General features: G+C 43.2%; 2 protein-coding genes across 3 annotated transcripts; both read right to left on the reverse strand.

Annotated features, from left to right (window-relative positions):
* Positions 1-4301: 4301 nt before the first annotated feature.
* On the reverse strand, positions 4302-9034 carry LOC132450748 (E3 ubiquitin-protein ligase RNF115-like). Its single transcript, XM_060042841.1, has 9 exons — positions 8879-9034; positions 8139-8197; positions 7986-8043; positions 7645-7871; positions 6847-6915; positions 6466-6544; positions 5747-5840; positions 5227-5342; positions 4302-4979 (listed from the first exon to the last, which is right to left on the reverse strand). Exons 1-9 carry the CDS (start codon positions 8954-8956, stop codon positions 4857-4859), a joined length of 903 nt encoding a protein of 300 aa, XP_059898824.1. The 5' UTR covers positions 8957-9034; the 3' UTR covers positions 4302-4856.
* Positions 9035-9420: 386 nt separating this feature from the next.
* On the reverse strand, positions 9421-17194 carry scamp3 (secretory carrier membrane protein 3). Of its 2 annotated transcripts, none has more exons than XM_060042836.1 (9): positions 16702-17194; positions 16356-16436; positions 16018-16134; positions 15345-15465; positions 14398-14526; positions 13021-13180; positions 12527-12628; positions 11603-11720; positions 9421-10425 (listed from the first exon to the last, which is right to left on the reverse strand). In XM_060042836.1, the coding sequence occupies exons 1-9, from the start codon at positions 16753-16755 to the stop codon at positions 10288-10290; spliced, it is 1020 nt and encodes a 339-aa protein (XP_059898819.1). In that variant the 5' UTR covers positions 16756-17194; the 3' UTR covers positions 9421-10287. The 2 variants fall into 2 exon arrangements, with proteins under 2 accessions (XP_059898819.1, XP_059898818.1); XM_060042835.1 differs by having other exon boundaries at positions 15345-15468; positions 16702-17193.
* Between the last annotated feature and the right edge of the window lie 1199 nt (positions 17195-18393).

The raw sequence follows: 18393 nt of genomic DNA on the forward strand, positions 1-18393 counted from the left end.
TCATTAGCCACGGGGAAAATGAGCACGCTAGAAGTGGGCGACTGTGCATGCCGGCTAGCACAATGGCGCTATCAGCAGTCACTGAGTGATTTAATGGCGATTCGCCCCCAAGCAGGTGCTCTCGTCGGGGTGAAGTCATTTGGAGGCAATTCAGAACCGTGACCTCAGCACATTGGGCCCTCTGGGAGTAAGTAGCCGATCTGCCTTTCCCAGCAGTGATCCCAGAAGCCTCTGAGCGTGGGCGAGTGATAGAGCAGCAACGTTCTGGTGGTGTGTGTGTGTGTGTGTGTGTGTGTGTGTGTGTGTGTGTGTGTGTGTGTGTGTGTGTGTGTGTGTGTGTGTGTGTGTGTGTGTGTGTGTGTGTGTGTGTGTGTGTGTGTGTGTGTGTGTGTGTGTGTGTGTGCGTATACCCTGCATTAGCAGAAAGCACTAAAAGGAGCCACTTAATGGAGCCCCGAGGAAAGTCAGTACTACAACTCCTCAGGTCTTGTGAAAGTGAGAGCAGAGCGGGAGAAGGGAGAAGGCTACGGCCGTAGGAGACGGCATTAGAAAGAGAAGGGGGTTGCGTTGAGCGTTTGGGGTGTTTCTTTTCTTTCTTTTTTTTTATGACATACACAGCCACGGTCTTGGAGTACAGCTCTGCCGTTACCCACGCCCACTGGGCTCTGTGTTTACTTCAATTACTCACTCCATTTCCCCTCTAAACTCCTCCCGCCCCCCTCAGCCCCAACCCCTTGCTCCACATACCACAACGCTCAAATCACACCTCCCTCTTTTCCCCAGCACTCCATCAATCTGGCCGCTCCGCCGACCCTTCCCTGTAAGCCCTTCTCTTCTCCCTTCTCTTCTATTACGCCCAAACCTGGAAGGCGAGCAGGAGCGCAGCGGACAGACTAAAGTCACGGTGTTCCCCCCTACTTTAATCCAAAACACATTTTTGAACCCCCACCGCAACCAAACCAAAGCTCTGTTCTCTCTCTATCTCACGCTCCTTCTCTCTCCCTCAATCCCTCTCTCTCTCCCTCTCTCTACAAGTGACAAATGTTTGCCGTTTCTTTTATATCACTTGGAGCCAGCCAAGCTGCATCCGCTGCTCTTACAGCGACCCGGCCAAAAATAAGCCCACTCGGGAACCTGGCTAGTGAGAAGGCAACTGACAGGTGACTGAATAGCCCCAAACCTTGCTCTGAGTCAAAACACCCCTCGCACTTCCAACGTCTAGATGCTTAACTAATCTATGTACCGGTGTTCGTTCTTCTGTAAGCAATCAAATCGCAAGCCCTATTTCCGTTTTGAGAGTGCTTTACAACATTGATAAGCATTTGGCATTACAGCGTCTTGTTTCTTTTGCTGGTATGTATGTCATTTTTACACCCCCAAAGAGTGCTAAACATTACGCGTTCAATTGGTCTACAATAGTTCAGCAGTGACACTGATATAAACATTGTTAAACATGAATAGTAGTGAAGGTCTATTTATTTATTATATCAATAACTTGTAGCTTCTGTTAAAAAAGATATAACTGTTGCATATAAAATGTGTTTGGAAGGGCCAGGAGCATGATGGCATAACAAATTAAGATTTTGAAACAACGGCAAATGTAATGGATGGAACAGTCAGGAACGTAGTAAACAACTTCCCTCGTGCCCCCTCCCATCAATCCCCTCCCCTTATTCCCTCCCTCCGTGCACTGCCTCTTTCACTTTTGCACACGTTGTTCTGCTGATATCCTCAGGGCAGAGGGAATTGGACCGAACCCACCCCCACATCATTCACAGAAGTGCTGGAGCCCAGCAATATATCCCCATGTTATTTCCAAAGACAATATCGCGCGAGGCTGGCAGGTAGCGCATGGCCGTTCTTTGCATTTGTAACTGCAACTATACAGAGACGGATATATAGATGGGATTGAAGGCGAGGGAACCAAATCGAGGATACAGCCTGAAAGGCCCCCAAAACTGACGGATGTCAATCAAAACAGCAGATGCGTAACCATCCCTGAGACAAGGACACTTTGCGGCTACATGTAGTTTGCTCACTTGTCATTGTTGGGGCAAAAAGTGCATGTCAAATATGCAATAACTCCTGCATAGAGTGGCATTCAAGACTTATATACCCGCCTTGTCGATGACAGGTGGTACTTGCAGTTAAACTTAAGTGGGCCGTTTAGTTTCAGCTTTGCCTTACGAGACACAGCCACAGTTATATTTTATTATTGTATATAATTGAACAAAAAACATACTGTAATGCAAGGATAAGTAACGGAAACATGGACAACTAAAGCCGAGATCACTTGGTTAATGTCCGTTGTCAGCCCGTGTACATTTTTGCATTGTATTTGTATCAATATTTATTAAAACAAACAATGAATCTAGTAAAGCTTCAGATTACCTGTGGCTATGTTATGATAATTACAGCCGAATACACCAAGAATCAATACAACTGTTAACATTGTCACTCACCTCTACGATCGTTCAGAAACGGTGCTCACATTATTCGGGTATGGTTTTCTCGTCGTACGTGTCAACGTTGTGGCCACATAGTTCACTTTCCAAGTACTGAATCGTCCAAATCAAAAGATAAAATAATCAGAAATGTCCAGCCGATCCCCAACATACTATAAATAGAGGCGCGTACTAGCCCCAATATGATCTGAAGCGACTATCAATCGCCCACGTATGCAAGCGAGTCTCATCCAACCGTCCTTTGAAGACGTGCCAAATAGGTTATCACATTCCGATGCACGGAGACTACAATATAAACTGTAATCGTATAAACGGCACGTTTAAGATGGAGACACACATAACACAGTAACATACGATACACGTTTTGCTATCCTGACACCACAATCCGAAAGTTGGGATGGAGTAGGGAGAATGTCAACACGCTTCATTCCCCAATTTATACTCATACAAACACAACAAGATGTCAGGACTATGGTCTATCAAGGATGGCGTTGGCAATCATCCCGTGTTATAACCTATGTGTTTTAAGGGTCTGTTTGGGTTATTACATGATAGTAGCGACCATTCGTCCAATAATAGACTGCTTGCTACAGAGTATCAATGGCATTCGCGCTGGCTAGCAACCCATGCCTATGCTAACATTATACAATATAGACTGGATGTACCAGGGCCACACTTGCAATCTATATTGTATGCACAATGCAGGGAAATTAGTCAAATATCTTGGAGCATTGCAATACAACGAAATCCAGCATAATTGACAACATCCGATGACTAGAAACTCGCATCTCCGTCACATAGGGACTCGTGCTACTGGAGCGCAGCTAGGAGGGCTAACGATGCAATATTGTGAAGCCTAGCGCTCTAGCCAGCCGAGCAAGCCACATAGACACGTAAACAAAGGTGCCAGACAATTGTCCTATCTAATACCATAAAGTACATGTAATAATATAGTGTCACGCGTATTTATATAAGATAAATTAATAGATGCAGCGCTGTGTCATTATTAAAAAACACGAACTGTCAACAAAATGGCGGCTGCGTTGAATCAACAGAGACCCGAAATGGATCGCCTCCTATTCCTTCACCCTCGCCCGAAATCCTATCATCCTTACAGAAGTTGGTATCCGTAATAACTCCAAGAATCTCCAAAATCGTCTCCGACACTGGGTTAGCTGGGCGTAGATGTGTCAGAATGGGCCTTGCTCGTCAATCGGGCCTCCATGTCTGCTCAGCCCGTATCGTTACTGTCAGTACAACACGGGCATTCTCAGTGAGGAGGGAGGGAGGGAGACGACGGAGGGGGGAGGAGAACGAGCCGAGGCGGGTGAGCAGGGCAGATGTCGGTCGTGTGGGACAAATTGGAAAATGTACTGGTGTTAAAAGTGTGACAATATCTCATTACATTTTCATTACCCACGGTCCATGGGAAATCTAATCTGAAGTACACGAAGGTCTCCTGTGCGATATTATTCACGTGTGATGTATTGAATTTGTAATTAACCTTGCGTGGGGAAAGCTGGTGGCAACGGTTCGCGCGCTTGTGGCACTGATGACCCAGCGTCATGTCTACCGTCCCCCTTCCCCAAACACACACCCAGGATGAGAGGATATTCAATTATACATTCAAACTGGTTTTCAGACAGTTTCAACATAGTAGTAAAATAATAAAAATATCAAACCAGATTTGCATCACTGTTCATAGGTCAAGCACATCTTAAGACTTAAAGAGTTTAGAAGCCCCAAAACACCAGATATGCCTAGAAACAGTATAGGAAATCAAATTTTATCTGTAACATTTCCGTTCAGGGGGAAAGAGAGCAGAAGAGGGCAAGATCACAGTTAGGATTTAATGGAAGTTTTAGGTAAAGGAGACAACACTGACCCCAAGGTAGGTCAAATTAGTTTTACGACTGAACTGCTGGGAAAACACTCTTACCCAGAGCCTTGGTACAAAACGGCTACTTCATAACTCAGTAAATTCCCCATCACTCTTGGCAGTCACTGGTGATTTAGCGGTGCTTAGTTCCTCGCGTCTGAGCATCTGAATCATCCATGTAAGCCAAACGGTACACCCCAGTGAAACAAGGACCGACACATCCACAACATCTTTTCACCAAGCAATGTTTTGCTGTGTACTCTTCCGCCACATAGATAGCAAGGGGTAGGAGGCAGCGTGGCTTTTATTAAAATAAAAGACAGAGCTTCTTGTAAACATGAATACATGACTGAAATGTCTCTGCGAGTTTAGAGAGGCTCGTTCTTATAGCAACACAGGTTGATCGATGTTAATACTTCAGTGAAAAGGTTGACGGAGGCGTTGTGACAAATGGCCGTGTCTCTTGAAAAACCGCAATGCGCGTGCGTGGCTTTCAACCAGGGCTGCGTGGTTCAGATGGTCTGCCTCTCCGAGGGCTCGGGTCTGATAGAGGGGGGGTCTGTGGCCTCTGACGTCTGGGGCAAGCTGTTGTCCACTCCGTCCAGACTTTTACGGCATACCGGACACGTGTCATGCTGCGGGGACGGGAAAACTCATGAAGAGCAAAACAAGCTAGGCAGCGATAGCAACAGCACCCCAATAACACTACACACCAACCTAATGTGACTGTATCAATTAATGACGACACCAACGTTAGTGGACAATTATGCAATTATTACCAACTGGACGGAATTTAATCAGATGATATTTTGACCCTGAAGTGACACTATGGTGCTAGCGTATGTCAAGCTGTTTGTGTAACACATGCTTTACGATACTTACCAGCTCAAGCCAAGGTACTATACAGTCACTGTGGAAATAATGTAAACAGGGAAGTTGCCTGACATATTCTCCTAAAGAATAGCGCTCACAGCACACTGGACACTCCAACCGGCATGCTGAAAGATAAGGGAAAGAAAGTTAAAGATGTTTGTTAAGAAGAGGTGAGAAGATGGAAGTATGGATGATCAACACTGTTTTGTGTGTGCGTGGTACATTCCATCAAATCATGAGATTTCCATAACAACGGCTTTAAAACATGGCCTTATTGCTCCCTGCAATACATTCTATATCCCATGTTAATGCTTTTGAGTAGCCAATATTTTGGACCTGTCATTACCACACATGCTATCTTAAAAAATGCTTGAATCAAGTTAAAACACAATATGGCCCGAAGATCCTCTATGTTCTGCATTTCAGTCATTGAAACATCCTTCTCTGCAGCCACATCAATTGGCCTTGCTGTCTGACGCCCACACGTCATATGATGATGTCAATGTCACTGACATCCCCCTCCCCCCACCTGTTTGTTCCTGAGAGACGCTGACGGTTGGCAACGATGAGATCATGTCCTTTTCTGCGGGAGGGGGACCGGTGCCCTCCAACTGACCCAACAGCTAAGGATAGAGGGTGGGGCGGGGTGGATATTGCAAGGGACAGAGAAATAGTTGAAAGTGAATGAAAAGATGGTGCGACAGCAAAGAGATGAAGAAAGATGTATGTTGATAAGACACAGAAATCATTCCGAAAAAAACAACAACGTAGGCAGTTTGTATGTTTTAACATGAACAGGAACGCCTTTATTGAACACCTTCAACGAGGGGTATAAGGCCAGGCGGCAATATAAACCTAAAAATACATTGAACGTGTGTGTGATTACCCGAGAGCATAACACAAATGATAAAGGAATAAGAGGAGTCAGTCAATGTATAATGGTCCAGTAATAGCCATTCAAATAGGTTCCACGCAGAAACAATTCATTACTAGTATTCTAGAAAATGAGAATAGCTTGGCTACCTTCAGTGTCCTTGAAATTTATACCACTATGTGATACGACGAGATTCTGAGGTAAAGACATAAGGCAAGAAACATATGTAAATAGTCAAGGGGAAATGTGAAAATGACAGGAGGGGCTGTGATGGTGGTTGTGATGGTGATGTGAGGGGCGTATATGGTTGGTCTTGCTTTTCTTACTCATCATGTAACTGCAGAAGGTTTCTAGACAGCAAAGACTTCACTCACCTCAGTGATAACAGAATCTAGACCTCCCTGACCCCAAGCATAGTCTCCTGGGTTAGAGTGCAATTGGAGCATAGAAGAGCTGAACAGAAACAGAGACAGACAAGTTGGTGTTATTAAGTATATAATATGCTTCAAGTAAAGAAAGGGGAAGGTGTAAATTCGGGAGTAACAATACACAAATTTTTTATTCAATCAGCAATTTTCAGGTTACGATTTAGGTCATAAATAGCATACATATAAAATAAAATAGCTATGTGCTTTGAAAGACAATGTTATGAAATAAAATGGAATGTAGATGCCTATGCCTGTCCAATAGTAAAGATGAGAGAAGCAACAACTATAAGATTTAACATTCCTATACACTACTTTCTGCCAACTTACAGGGACGCCGAAGCTGAACCTTGGTTTCCATTGCTAGCGAACAAATTAGCCAAGAACTGCTGCACAATCCTATGGAGTAGAAAGTTAGAAAGAATAGAATAAATATGTTTAAAAAAATAACATTTGATAGGTGAAATGGCCAGTTGGTTGTCAAACAAACAAAGCATCTTGGGTTATTCCCTACATTCAGAAAAATAATACCACTAAACAACTGACATATAGGTATGACTACGTTAAAATATCCACAAGCCATAGACTAATGCAAAGTGAAAGAGGACGAGTCATATCCTGGAAATACATGAATGAATTGATCAAGTCAATTATGTAATTTCATAATGAGGCATCCTCATAGTCGTTTTTCAAAAACATGTTCGGTTGACTCTTGAGGACATTGTGACACCTAAATCTACCCAGACCCTTTGATGATATTTGAAGCAGTGTTTCCCAACCTTGGGGTCTCCAGACCAACTTCTTGGGGTCCCCTGATATGATGGGGCATATTTCATGGTACACTTTTTATTAAAATAAAATGTAAATTTAAATAGAAGGGTAAAGGCCCTATTGAACTAACCGACTCATGTTTAATTGTCCAATTCGCAATTTTGAGCAAAGAACCGGCCAATTGATATTAGGATCAGATGTTGATAGGCTCTAAACGATGTGTGGGTGGGGAAGCAGAATGCCGCTAAAAGGTTAAGGAATGTGGATGCAAGAAGTTTCTGACCTACAAATGGGGTCAATGGTCGAACGAGGTTGGTAAGCACCTCTTTATGGTTACGTTTGTCCATCTCAACCCACCACTCAACTGCAGGCATGTGGTCTGGTTGAGATGACCTCCTCTCCAGCCCAGGTTGGTGGGAGGTCGGTTCAGTTTGCCTGCTATCTGTTGCCGCTGTAGACGCCTCCTGGGAGAGAGAAGAGACCTCGGATCCCCCCACCCGCTCATCAGCGGTGACTCTGTGGCCTGGGCCTGTGTCGGCCACAACGGGATCTGCCAGGAGCGAAATATGCTGCCTCAACAGCAGCTGCCACAACATGAACAGGGACCAGACATTTTTGTTTTTTGTTTATTTTAGGGATGAATAAATGTGTTATAGGTTTGTTTTTGTTGCTTTTGATAACGCTGTGTGTTGACCTACTTCTGTCAAGAGGGGGTTAGCATCTTCAGTGGCCTCTGTCGTACTCTGCGTCAGGAGGCTGGAGAGTAAGATCAGATGGAGTTAGCTCTGAGAGATATACAGAGAGGGTATATGCAACCTTAAAGAGGAGCAGATTAGTTCATTGTAGGCTACCTTGAGTCTTCGTCCACCTCCTCCACGAAGCCAGATTCACACCGGGGACATGTTAAATCCTTCAAAAACAATATATAAATTGTATGCTTGAATTGAAATCAATGAAAAACCATCATCTGTATCCTCGCCAACAGAAAAAGACACACACCCGCACACACACACACACACACACACACACACACACACACACACACACACACACACACACACACACACACACACACACACAGGTACGCGGATGCAAATACACACGCACTACACGCGTGGTTATGCCGGACCTATAATAGCGTGTCACAGTGCGGTTTAAAAGTGTAGTTTGACAGCGCGACAAGCCATTTGGAGCGTGGGCCAGCATGCGTAGTATGCGGTGCGCACCTCCTTCCCCTGATCCTCGCATGTGTTTGACAGTTGACCAGCCGTAGTGCTTCTAAATATGGCAACGGCACCAACTTGGATCGGCTGATTGTTCCCGACTAATGTTAAATCGTAAAACCATAAAACCGTTATGTAGACTTTTCGACATACTTACAGCTAACGTTATTAAACGACGCCTGTTCATACCAAATTAGTATAAATAGTTTTTAAATGGATCCAAGTCAAGCTCACAGATAATAACGTACCTACTTCATGTGAATGTTTTCAGAGACGGACCTTACAAACTGTTGAACGGACGCGTCAATTAATGGCCAGACTATAGAATATAACGTCGTGCAATAACACTCTGTTTCAAATGAACTCACCGGGAGTTTTGGTTCTGTTTCAGATTTACAGCAGTGGCAGAAGAACCGGTGTTGTGGTGTCGCTGCTGCCTCCGCCATCTTCACAGCACCGCCACCCTGTCACTGACGTCCGTATGGCGGCTGGTCTCCGCTCGCTGACACTTCTATCTCCTAACATTATCGGCTGTATGAACAATTTGCAGTTCATGCAGTCTTAAAAAACACGGACCAATAGGGTTTCAACATTTTCAAAGACCGCTATGAAGAATGTATCGAGTCATGATTTATTTTTATTATTGAGTCCGTATTTTATGAAGTTGTAAATCTTTGGGGATTATTATACACCATTTTTACTCAGTTACTACCTTCCGTAAATGGCGTTAAATGACAAAGTATGTAAGAAGTTGTAAAAATAACAAGTAGTTTTCTTGTATGTTGGGGCATACTGTACTAGGGGTCGCCACTCAACCAAAATGGAGACCTTGTTCAGATCATTTGATCGCTGCAAACTGACAGGAAATTATATTAAATTTAAATTATTAAGGTAAAGAACGGACGCAACATTATTCAGCATGTCATCTCTTTATTCAAACAAAAAAATGCATTGTTAGCAATCTTTAACAACCATAATACATACAAACAGCATCAACAGAAAAAATACAGATATCACAACAAAAACGACAGGTACATTAATATGCAGTTAGACTACAACACATTTTGGCAATATGGTACACAGGCATTCTCTTTTGGAAAAATAATAATAACGCAATATGTTAACGTGTGTACGGGCAGCAACGTGTGTTAATATCCAAAGAAAGTTAAACCATTCACTTATGGATTAAACATAATTACATCACAATTCAAATTATTCATTATCAGCCTTTGGTTCTTATAAACACAGTTTTCCATACTAACCAGACGTAGTGTAACAATTTCATCTTAAAAAGGAAAAAACACCAAGGCTTTATAGTACCTTGTTTTACTTGGCACCCATTAAACCCTGCATCCATAAACAGCGGTCAAAAAAACATGTCTGACAATACTATACAACAGTCTTTTACTCCAGTCTTAAAAGCGTATGGCTTTCAAAATAAATATTTTAAAAGCGTTAAACACCTCTTTTCTATCATTGCTGCTGTGATTCCAGTTGTTTTTAAATGAATGGCTTGACCACTTGCAAACCTCGTCCTGTACACGGTTACAAAACACACACGACTCCAGCAACGATCACTCGCTGCCCCCAAAGGGGCAGCATTTTTGATCCTACACAAAAATGCCAAGGACCCGTAGGGTGGGAAATTCAAGGGGAAAACTAGATCCCATGGGCAGCAGATCAAGGGCCCACTACGCACTGGACCTAAGCACTCTATCTCTTTGTCTCTGTCTCTCCCCCCCCCCCCCCCCCTCTCCTGATCTTTCTCTATGTGGCTCTATCGAGGGCCAACGAAGGCCCCCTGGGCAGCGTTTGTAGCGGCATTGCGCACAACCTGATTGGCCATCACTCCGGTGGCGAACTCGGCCTGGGCCTTCTGGAAGCTGGCATCCGTCTGCCGGTACATAGAGTGTACCTGTGGGAAGGAAGAAAAGGGAAGGGAGTTGATACACTGAGCAGTTGTTCACGGTGCCAGGCCCATTGTGTGTGAGGGCAGTGTGGGTAACCGATATGTGGAACGTGAGTCAGGAGGCTATTCACTGGACTGTTTATCTGTTGATAGCTTTACGGGGCGACCACTAGGCCACAGCTTCAATTAATAGGACGGAGCATGTGGAAAATGTGCCCAAAGGTAGATTTTGCTAACAAAAGCTTTGAGGTGTTGATCTACAGCATTGATACATGTCATTTATGAGCGGGTAGGGGTAAAGGCTCGATTCCACCGGACGCGTTACGGCAACGTTACGGCAGCGGCACGTCTTGGCCGCGGTCACCGCAGCAGATAGGTTCCACTCTAATCAATGAGACCATTTCCACAGGGCGCGGCTGCGGAACGTCTCAGCAACGTCCCAGGAGCGGCTCGCCGTGCCGCAGCGCTATCATTCCGTAGCATTTCTATTTTTGCCGCAAGCCGTTGCTGAACCGCGTCAATTTCAACAGAGCAGATCGATCAGGGCAGGAAGTGAAAAAGTAAAAGCCATAGAGCATTCCGGTCAATTTTCAAAATAAAACACAATAAATAAAACACCAACATTATTACGTCATGACCGGTGGCACCAGTTCAGCAGTCAATCAATCAAAGGGTCTCAAATCATCCTTTTTATAAGAACAATGTCAGAAAGGACAAAGCCTGGCATTTAATTGCAGTAGTTTTGGGAGTGGAAGGTGAGTACATTAGGTTTAGGATTATCGCGGGATCTCGTGATCTCGCGGGAATACGGCTGGCTCGCAAGGCAGCGTTGCGCTGCCGTAACGCGCCCGGTGGAAATGCAAGCAGGGCAAAGTCGCGGCCAAGACGTGCCGCAGCCGTAACGTTGCCGTAACGCGTCCGATGGAATCCCCGGGTAAGGCTCCTTGCTCAAGGATGTTCACAGGGAGGTCGTGGTCATTAGAAATAGCACACAGGGAGGCAATGGACTCTGTATCAGAATATCCCATTTTCATGTTGTTGTTTTTCTGCTTGAAGTTCTGTTTGACACTGGTTTCCTCAAATCAATGTCTTAATCAGTGGACAGTGGGCTGAATGGGTTAAAAATAAACATGACGATATCCTTGGGCATAACATGTCCATGTCTGAAAATAAACTTCAGTACCTTCTTAAGCATGATGACGCCCAAGGCTGTTTGAGCCGTAAAGAAGATGGCGTTGATCATCATGATCACGCCAACTGGAACGCTGGTCTTCAGAGCTGCCAGACTCACGATCCAGCCGCTACCGAAGAGAGGGAGAGACAGATGGACTCAAGAGCATGTCGACTTGGACACAAATAACCCACCGGTTGTTTACCTGGACAAAAATAATCAGCACGAGCTAATCAAGTTTCTGGAATTACATACCAGAGATGCATTGAGACAAACTTCAGTAATGGCAAAGCCCCTGTATGTGCAGTCGTGAAGTTTTTTCACCTCACACAGAATAATAAGGACTGTCCCTCGTTATATTAAACAGTGACCGTCACTCCAAGATAGGGCATGTAATTGCAAGCACCCTTTTTTGCATACATGAGGGGCAAGGGAAAAAAAACTTTTCCAATGGTTTCTTGCCCAAATGAAAATAAATAAATCGGTAAACATTTGCTGAATAATTATGTAATTTGAATAACTAGTTTGATCGTAAAATCAAACTAGATATGGAAGATAAGAAAACAGAAGAAGAACTTTGTATTCAAGTTAAGATTTTATTTTCTATCAAGTCATGCCAGAAACACTTAAAATAATAAAAAAGGTAAATAATAAAAAGCTGTTTCTCCAGTTTAGATTTTTGTTTTGAATGTTATCAGCCTCACTTTTCAGTCAGTGAGGCTGATAACGTGTCTGTTAAAGGGATGTAAATTGGGTTTTCAAGAGTGTGCTTTGCCCATTTTTATGCCGAAGTCCAGATTTACATTATTTACTCAAGCCATAGGCTATAATCAGGTAATTTGTGACTATTTTAACATTTCAAGAAAGGGTTTTGTGGTGTATGTTTATGAGGCATTACATACGTATACCTCGGTGGAAAAATCGTATCAGACATACCTGAACCCCCATCCTGGTATCCCAATGGTCATGATTACAAAGACCACAACTTGGGCAAAGAATACGAAGAAGAACGCAAAGAAGTTGAAGGAGCTGTCAGTCCTAAAAGGTGCAGTAAAGAGAAAAAGGTAAAGATAGCAAAGAGAAAACACTTCAGAGCAAACACTGGAAAGGCTTGATATGCTTACAACTAAATCTAAATTGTTGTTTGCATAGGCTGACAAACGGTTGTCGTGTTTGGCCATTTTGACAGTGTACAATATAGTCAATGCGATGCGTGGGCTGTTAGTTTAATGAAGCAAATAATTAACTACCATCCAAGTATCCTTGTCGTCCCTGCTTGAGTGACCATAGAAATGTGAATAATCCCTCACAATCTCAGCAAGTCTTGCTTTTGAACTGGTGTTCAATGTGGAGCCATTATGCCCATGCAACAACGACATTTTCGAATTTGTCTGCATATCGGGGCCTTAATAGGTAACGATGGCACGCACCTGAAGGCTTTGTACACAGGCCTGTACCAACAAACGAAGGAGCAGGGGGTGAAGAGAAGAGCCCACAGAATGGCTAGTCCCAGGCCAACCCCGCCCTGTGGGTCCACGATGAACATTGCCAGCGAGGAGACAAGGTTGAAGAGCAGAGTAGCAGCACAGACTGGAGGGAGGCCCAGAGAACAGGGAGTAAAAGAGGAGAGTACCAAGAGAGTCTGTATGTTTTCTGGATAGTTAAACACTACATTGTATTTATACATGGTAGAAGTTCTTCAAAGGTCAATAAACGTAGAAATGCAGCCCATTATCTTCCCATATGAACATCCAATACCTTAGGTAGTGGAATAACTGATGCGTGTTTGCATTAGTTGCAATTTTTTGTTTTTGTTATAAATATGAATCGTCAGCCTTTTTTAGGCTTATTTTAATTTTTTGATTCACATTTCACAACCATATCGGTTTTACCAACACAAAGATTACATTTACTTAGACACATAGATGTGTGTCCATGAAGAATCCTACATCAGCTTTAAAGAAGGTTTGCTTTGACACCCTTTGCTGCGAATGGTACTCGACCAATAAGATGCTCGATACTTTGGCCTGGGGTGCAACTGTGAAAGTACATAGAATCTCATCTCGACCTACACTATATAAATATATCACCCTTTTTGGTGTAGGTCTAGCCAACCTGAGGTATGTTTAGCCTAGATGTGATGTTCATAAAAAAAATATATATTTGCAGATCACCCCGGACACATGATGGAAGAATATGATGGTGAGCTTAAAAAATACATAATCTGGGAAAGGTTGCAAAGGGAGCAGTTGTGTATTAGGAAGTGGATCCGACATAATTTAATAGCTTTACTTTCTAAAATTACTTTGAAAAATAAGATGACGGACAAGGGATCCTAACCAGACAGTTCCTACCCCCTTCTGCACTCACTCCAATCATGACAACAAGCTCACTACAGAGAGCAGAAGTGACAAATTGTTGAGTCATCGCCCTGCTCCATTTCCCAGATTGCTGGCAGTAAATGCAAAATGGTGGAAGTGCACCAGAAACACATACATCTCATTTGATTTGAGATCCGTCAACTATATGAGGAACAACTCCCAACAGGCCACGATAAAAAAGTAAAAGGAAGGTTGCAAATTATAGTCATTTATGCTACTTAAACTATGAATATGAAAGTCACACATTTAATACATATTGTAGGGATATTATATGCCTTGGAGGACAGGAGTGAAGACGAAGAGAAGGGGAGGATGACATGCAACAAAGGTGGGAATCAAACAAGGCTTGCCCTCTACAGGGTTTGCACACTAGTGGCGGTAGCCACCAGGCTCCCCCATAAATGTAGTAGCGGACGAAGAACTCACACATCCAGAAGTAGTACATGATGGTGACAGTGCGCTGGAAGCTCTGACTGATATCCAGGCTGATGTCCTGGTAGAAACATGGACCCACGGGGCAGAACGCCGGCAATGGCGGCCAGTTGTTCTGTCGAGCTATGGTGGCACGAGAGAGACAAAGAGGTCAAAGGGCGAAGGAGCATTTTATCTATTACATTAAAAAATATATCTACATTTTTTTTTTACATACAATTGATCTGAAATGTCAAGTAAAGAAACTTGATTTAAAAGCATTGTTTTACTTAGAGAGTCTTCCAGCTTACCAGTTATATAGTGTTTATATATATATAGGGCTTAATGAGGTAACACCAAATTTAGAGAGTTCAGTTTTAACCTATAGTATCGAGGACAGTGTCCAAAGTTTAGACATGTCATCAAATCCTCATTACTTTTTCTCCCAAGTAATTCCCCTAAAAACGAAAAATATGTGTCTTTATCTCAAATTAAAATGGTGCCGGAGCATACCTGCTAATCAGGATCTGACTCATCAAACTGTAAAAAAAATAAACGGATACAAGGATTGTATTATACCCTTGAATGGTAGAATCCCATCTAAGCAGAACAATCATGCCTTCAAAGTAATGTTAAACTGGACATAATTTGATAAATTACAAGATAAATCATCTGTTCCTCCTAGTTCCTCAATTTCTTATTAGGTAGACATGGCCAACCAAAAGTCCCGTATCCATACCTCTAACAGACAATGCTATATTTCTTGCACTCAACACCTCAAGAGGACATAATTTTTATAGTTGGTGCAGCCTCCTACTCATATTTGCCTTCAGTTGTTGCTTTGCAGTGACATGTAATCATGACATTGACTGAAAGAGATCCATGAAATCAACAGAATTCAATCAACATTGTACAGTACATATCCTATAACGCCAAGCACAACCAAGCAACCCCTTGCTTACAGGCTCCAGGTCCGAGGCCGTGGGACTCCAGCTCCCGCTCCCTCTTCTCCAGCTCACGGGCCTTCTTCTCAAGCTCCTCCTGCTTCCTCAGGAGCTCCGCTGTTGTGGCGTTGACCGCCGCCTGCTACAAACCACACACCATGCTTCTCCGTCAGAGGGCATGCAGCCTGACCAAGGGCTGTTGATGTCTAACGAAGCTCTTCTGCCATTTTTATTGAAGCAGGATTCAACAGATGGAGTATCTAGTAGTGAGATTCATATTGTGCGAGTGCGTGCATGCGTAGGTCTTCGCTTTGCCTGAAAACTATTTAGGATTTGTGTGAATGTTTTTGCTTGGCTCTGTTAAGACCATAGTATGACTAAGGCCAACTAAGAGTAATGGTTTGACTGCAGTGCCACAACAGAGTTGTTTATGGAGGTTTCCTTTGTGCTAAGATTAGTTGCGCTAATAGACAGATGCCAAATGGGCTCATATCTGCAATGGGCATGCTGCTACGCTTTTTTCTCCATTCCTTTCCATGGTTCGCCAAAACAGCTTTTCAATTTTCACTATAGTTAAAAATAACCACACATAAGTCAAGCTAGGAGGTAAACGCAACTTTGCTGTTGCCATCTGACATACTGGTCTGGAGTCTACCCATTCTGTGTACCATGGGTTCAGCATGCTACATACCTGGGAGGTGTAGGAGCCATAGTTGCGAGCCTCGGTGGGCGTGGTGCGGCTGGGGGGGGTCACTGCTGGTACAGAGGGGGGGGTGGGGGATGTGGCCTCATATGGCGGAGGAGGGGGCTGGAGAAGGAGTTCAGTGATTAGAAATTAGTATTATAGCGATTTTATTTTTATTTTTTTCGGATGGATTGGCCTTCCCAAGGGGAGAAGAGGCCTGTGGATGTACAGCATAAAGATGTAATGAAGGCAAAATATCAAATATAAGAGCATTTGATATAAGAGTAGTTTTAGGTGGTTCTTTATCTTGAACATTTGAATATCCCCAAGGATCGTGTTCTTACCCCAGTTTTATTGTCAAAAGGATTATAGAGGTCCAGTGTGGCATATCCCGTGTTGCTGCTATGTTGTGTTACTGCAGGATCCTAAATAAGAAACCAGAAAACGCAAGAAATGTAAGCTATACTAAGGTGTATGCATCATAATTTATAAGGCATGAGTCGTTTTCTTCATTGGTAGGCCTACGTAGTTGGAAAAACATAAGGGCGGATCAACCACATCATATGAGCAACAGCATGCCTGCCATTATATAAATATGAATGACAATACCAGAATCATGTCTGCCATCAACCAATCAGAGCAACACATACAAATACAATTAGACACCGCTGTCTTTTTAATACTGATCACCTGGAATGGGTTGTGGTCCTCGGATGGTTCAGGAAAACTTGTGTACTTCGACATCTTGCTTGCAGTCAGCGAAAACGAAACTCAGCACAGCGTACACGTCAAAAGCGATGCTTTTGCTTACCGCAAGAAAAATACAAGACCCAATCTCTGTCAGTAAATGCTTCTAGATAGTCTAGTTATGTGTCGTTTTTGTCTATTACGAATGGCATATCACCAATGCAAAATATCGACATGAGATTTTCCTTGCTACCGTTAGCATACAGTTGCTTTTTCGCGTAGTAAGATTTTCTTTGGCACAATGTATCTAATCTGACCAGCTAAACGCCACAGCTAATCCTTCTGATTTATCTAACATATGTCACGTTATCGTATATTAGCGTTATCCCTCAAACGTACGAATGTGTTTTGTCCAGAATGTATCGTTTTCAAAAAACAAGTGATCCAGGAAGTAAACCATCCCTGTCACATGACCTATGCGGCAAAGAAAGAAGCACGTGGCTTCCGAAGGGGCGTGGTCATATTGGTTCCTTTATTATGTCCATGTTCCAAAGAGATCACAACAAGTCGGGTCATTCCGAATAAAACTTGACAGTGGCAGTTGGATCTTTCCTTAGCCGTGGTGGTTGAAAGTCGATAGCCATGCGTTTTAAAAGCACAAATATCGAGCTAGCACACTTTAACTGCGCCGAGGATATCCATGTAATGGATTGATCCCTGTTGGTGTGTACGTGTACAATAGTTTAGATTTGAGGGGGGAGGGCATCCCCCTTTGGAATTAAAATGATCAAAATCATCCCCCTTCTGAAACAGCCATCCCCCCTTCCCATCCCCTGTTATTTGATCAATTAATGTGGAAATATTACTGCTATTTTATTCTAGCGGTTTCCTTTTTCAATTCGGCGCAAGGGTTGCAGCGGTGTGGACATTTTCACACCGAGTAATACACTCACAACAAAGGTATACTATACCGAGTATAAACGGTATAAACTTTGAAACGATGTCAACCGCCATCTTCTCCGTCAACTCTCCTCTCACACTCGGTGACAGCGTCTGACAGCGCGCCAATTCTCGGAGACAGTGTCTTATAACGTTCTATATATAATAGCATAATATAATTGTATACATAATATCTCGGCCAAAAGCTGTGCGCCTCCGGATGGCCGTAGCGCGGGTAGCTCTCGTAGGGATCGGGCTTCGCGGGGTTTGTTTACCTGCGTTGCTATGGTTACCGGTCTTGGGTGTTCCAACGGTTTATTGGTACCCTATCTATTATTATATCTATCTATCTATCTATCTATCTATCTATCTATCTATCTATCTATCTATCTATCTATCTATCTATCTATCTATCTATCTATCTATCTATCTATCTATCTATCTATCTATCTATTATTACATTTTTAATTATCACACCGTTGGTCTCCCACCATATGTGCTGTCATCAGCACAAATGGCTTTTTCCTCTGGCTTTTTCTTACAACTCGACCAATCGGTGCGTGGGTAATTGTGTTTCCATCAACCACCTTTTGGTCCATGATTGCCTGTTACTCACGGCAAATTATTTGTAGGTGTTTGCGCAAACAGCGAACTTTTTAGATTTGTTTTTTGGGTAACAAACAGCACAATGATTTAAACATTTTTGTGAACCATTTTCGACGCTGAAGTAGTTTACAATAGTGGTGGTGGCACGAT

The sequence above is a fragment of the Gadus macrocephalus genome, chromosome 22 (genome assembly GCF_031168955.1).
Source record: "Gadus macrocephalus chromosome 22, ASM3116895v1".
Classification (NCBI taxonomy): domain Eukaryota; kingdom Metazoa; phylum Chordata; class Actinopteri; order Gadiformes; family Gadidae; genus Gadus; species Gadus macrocephalus.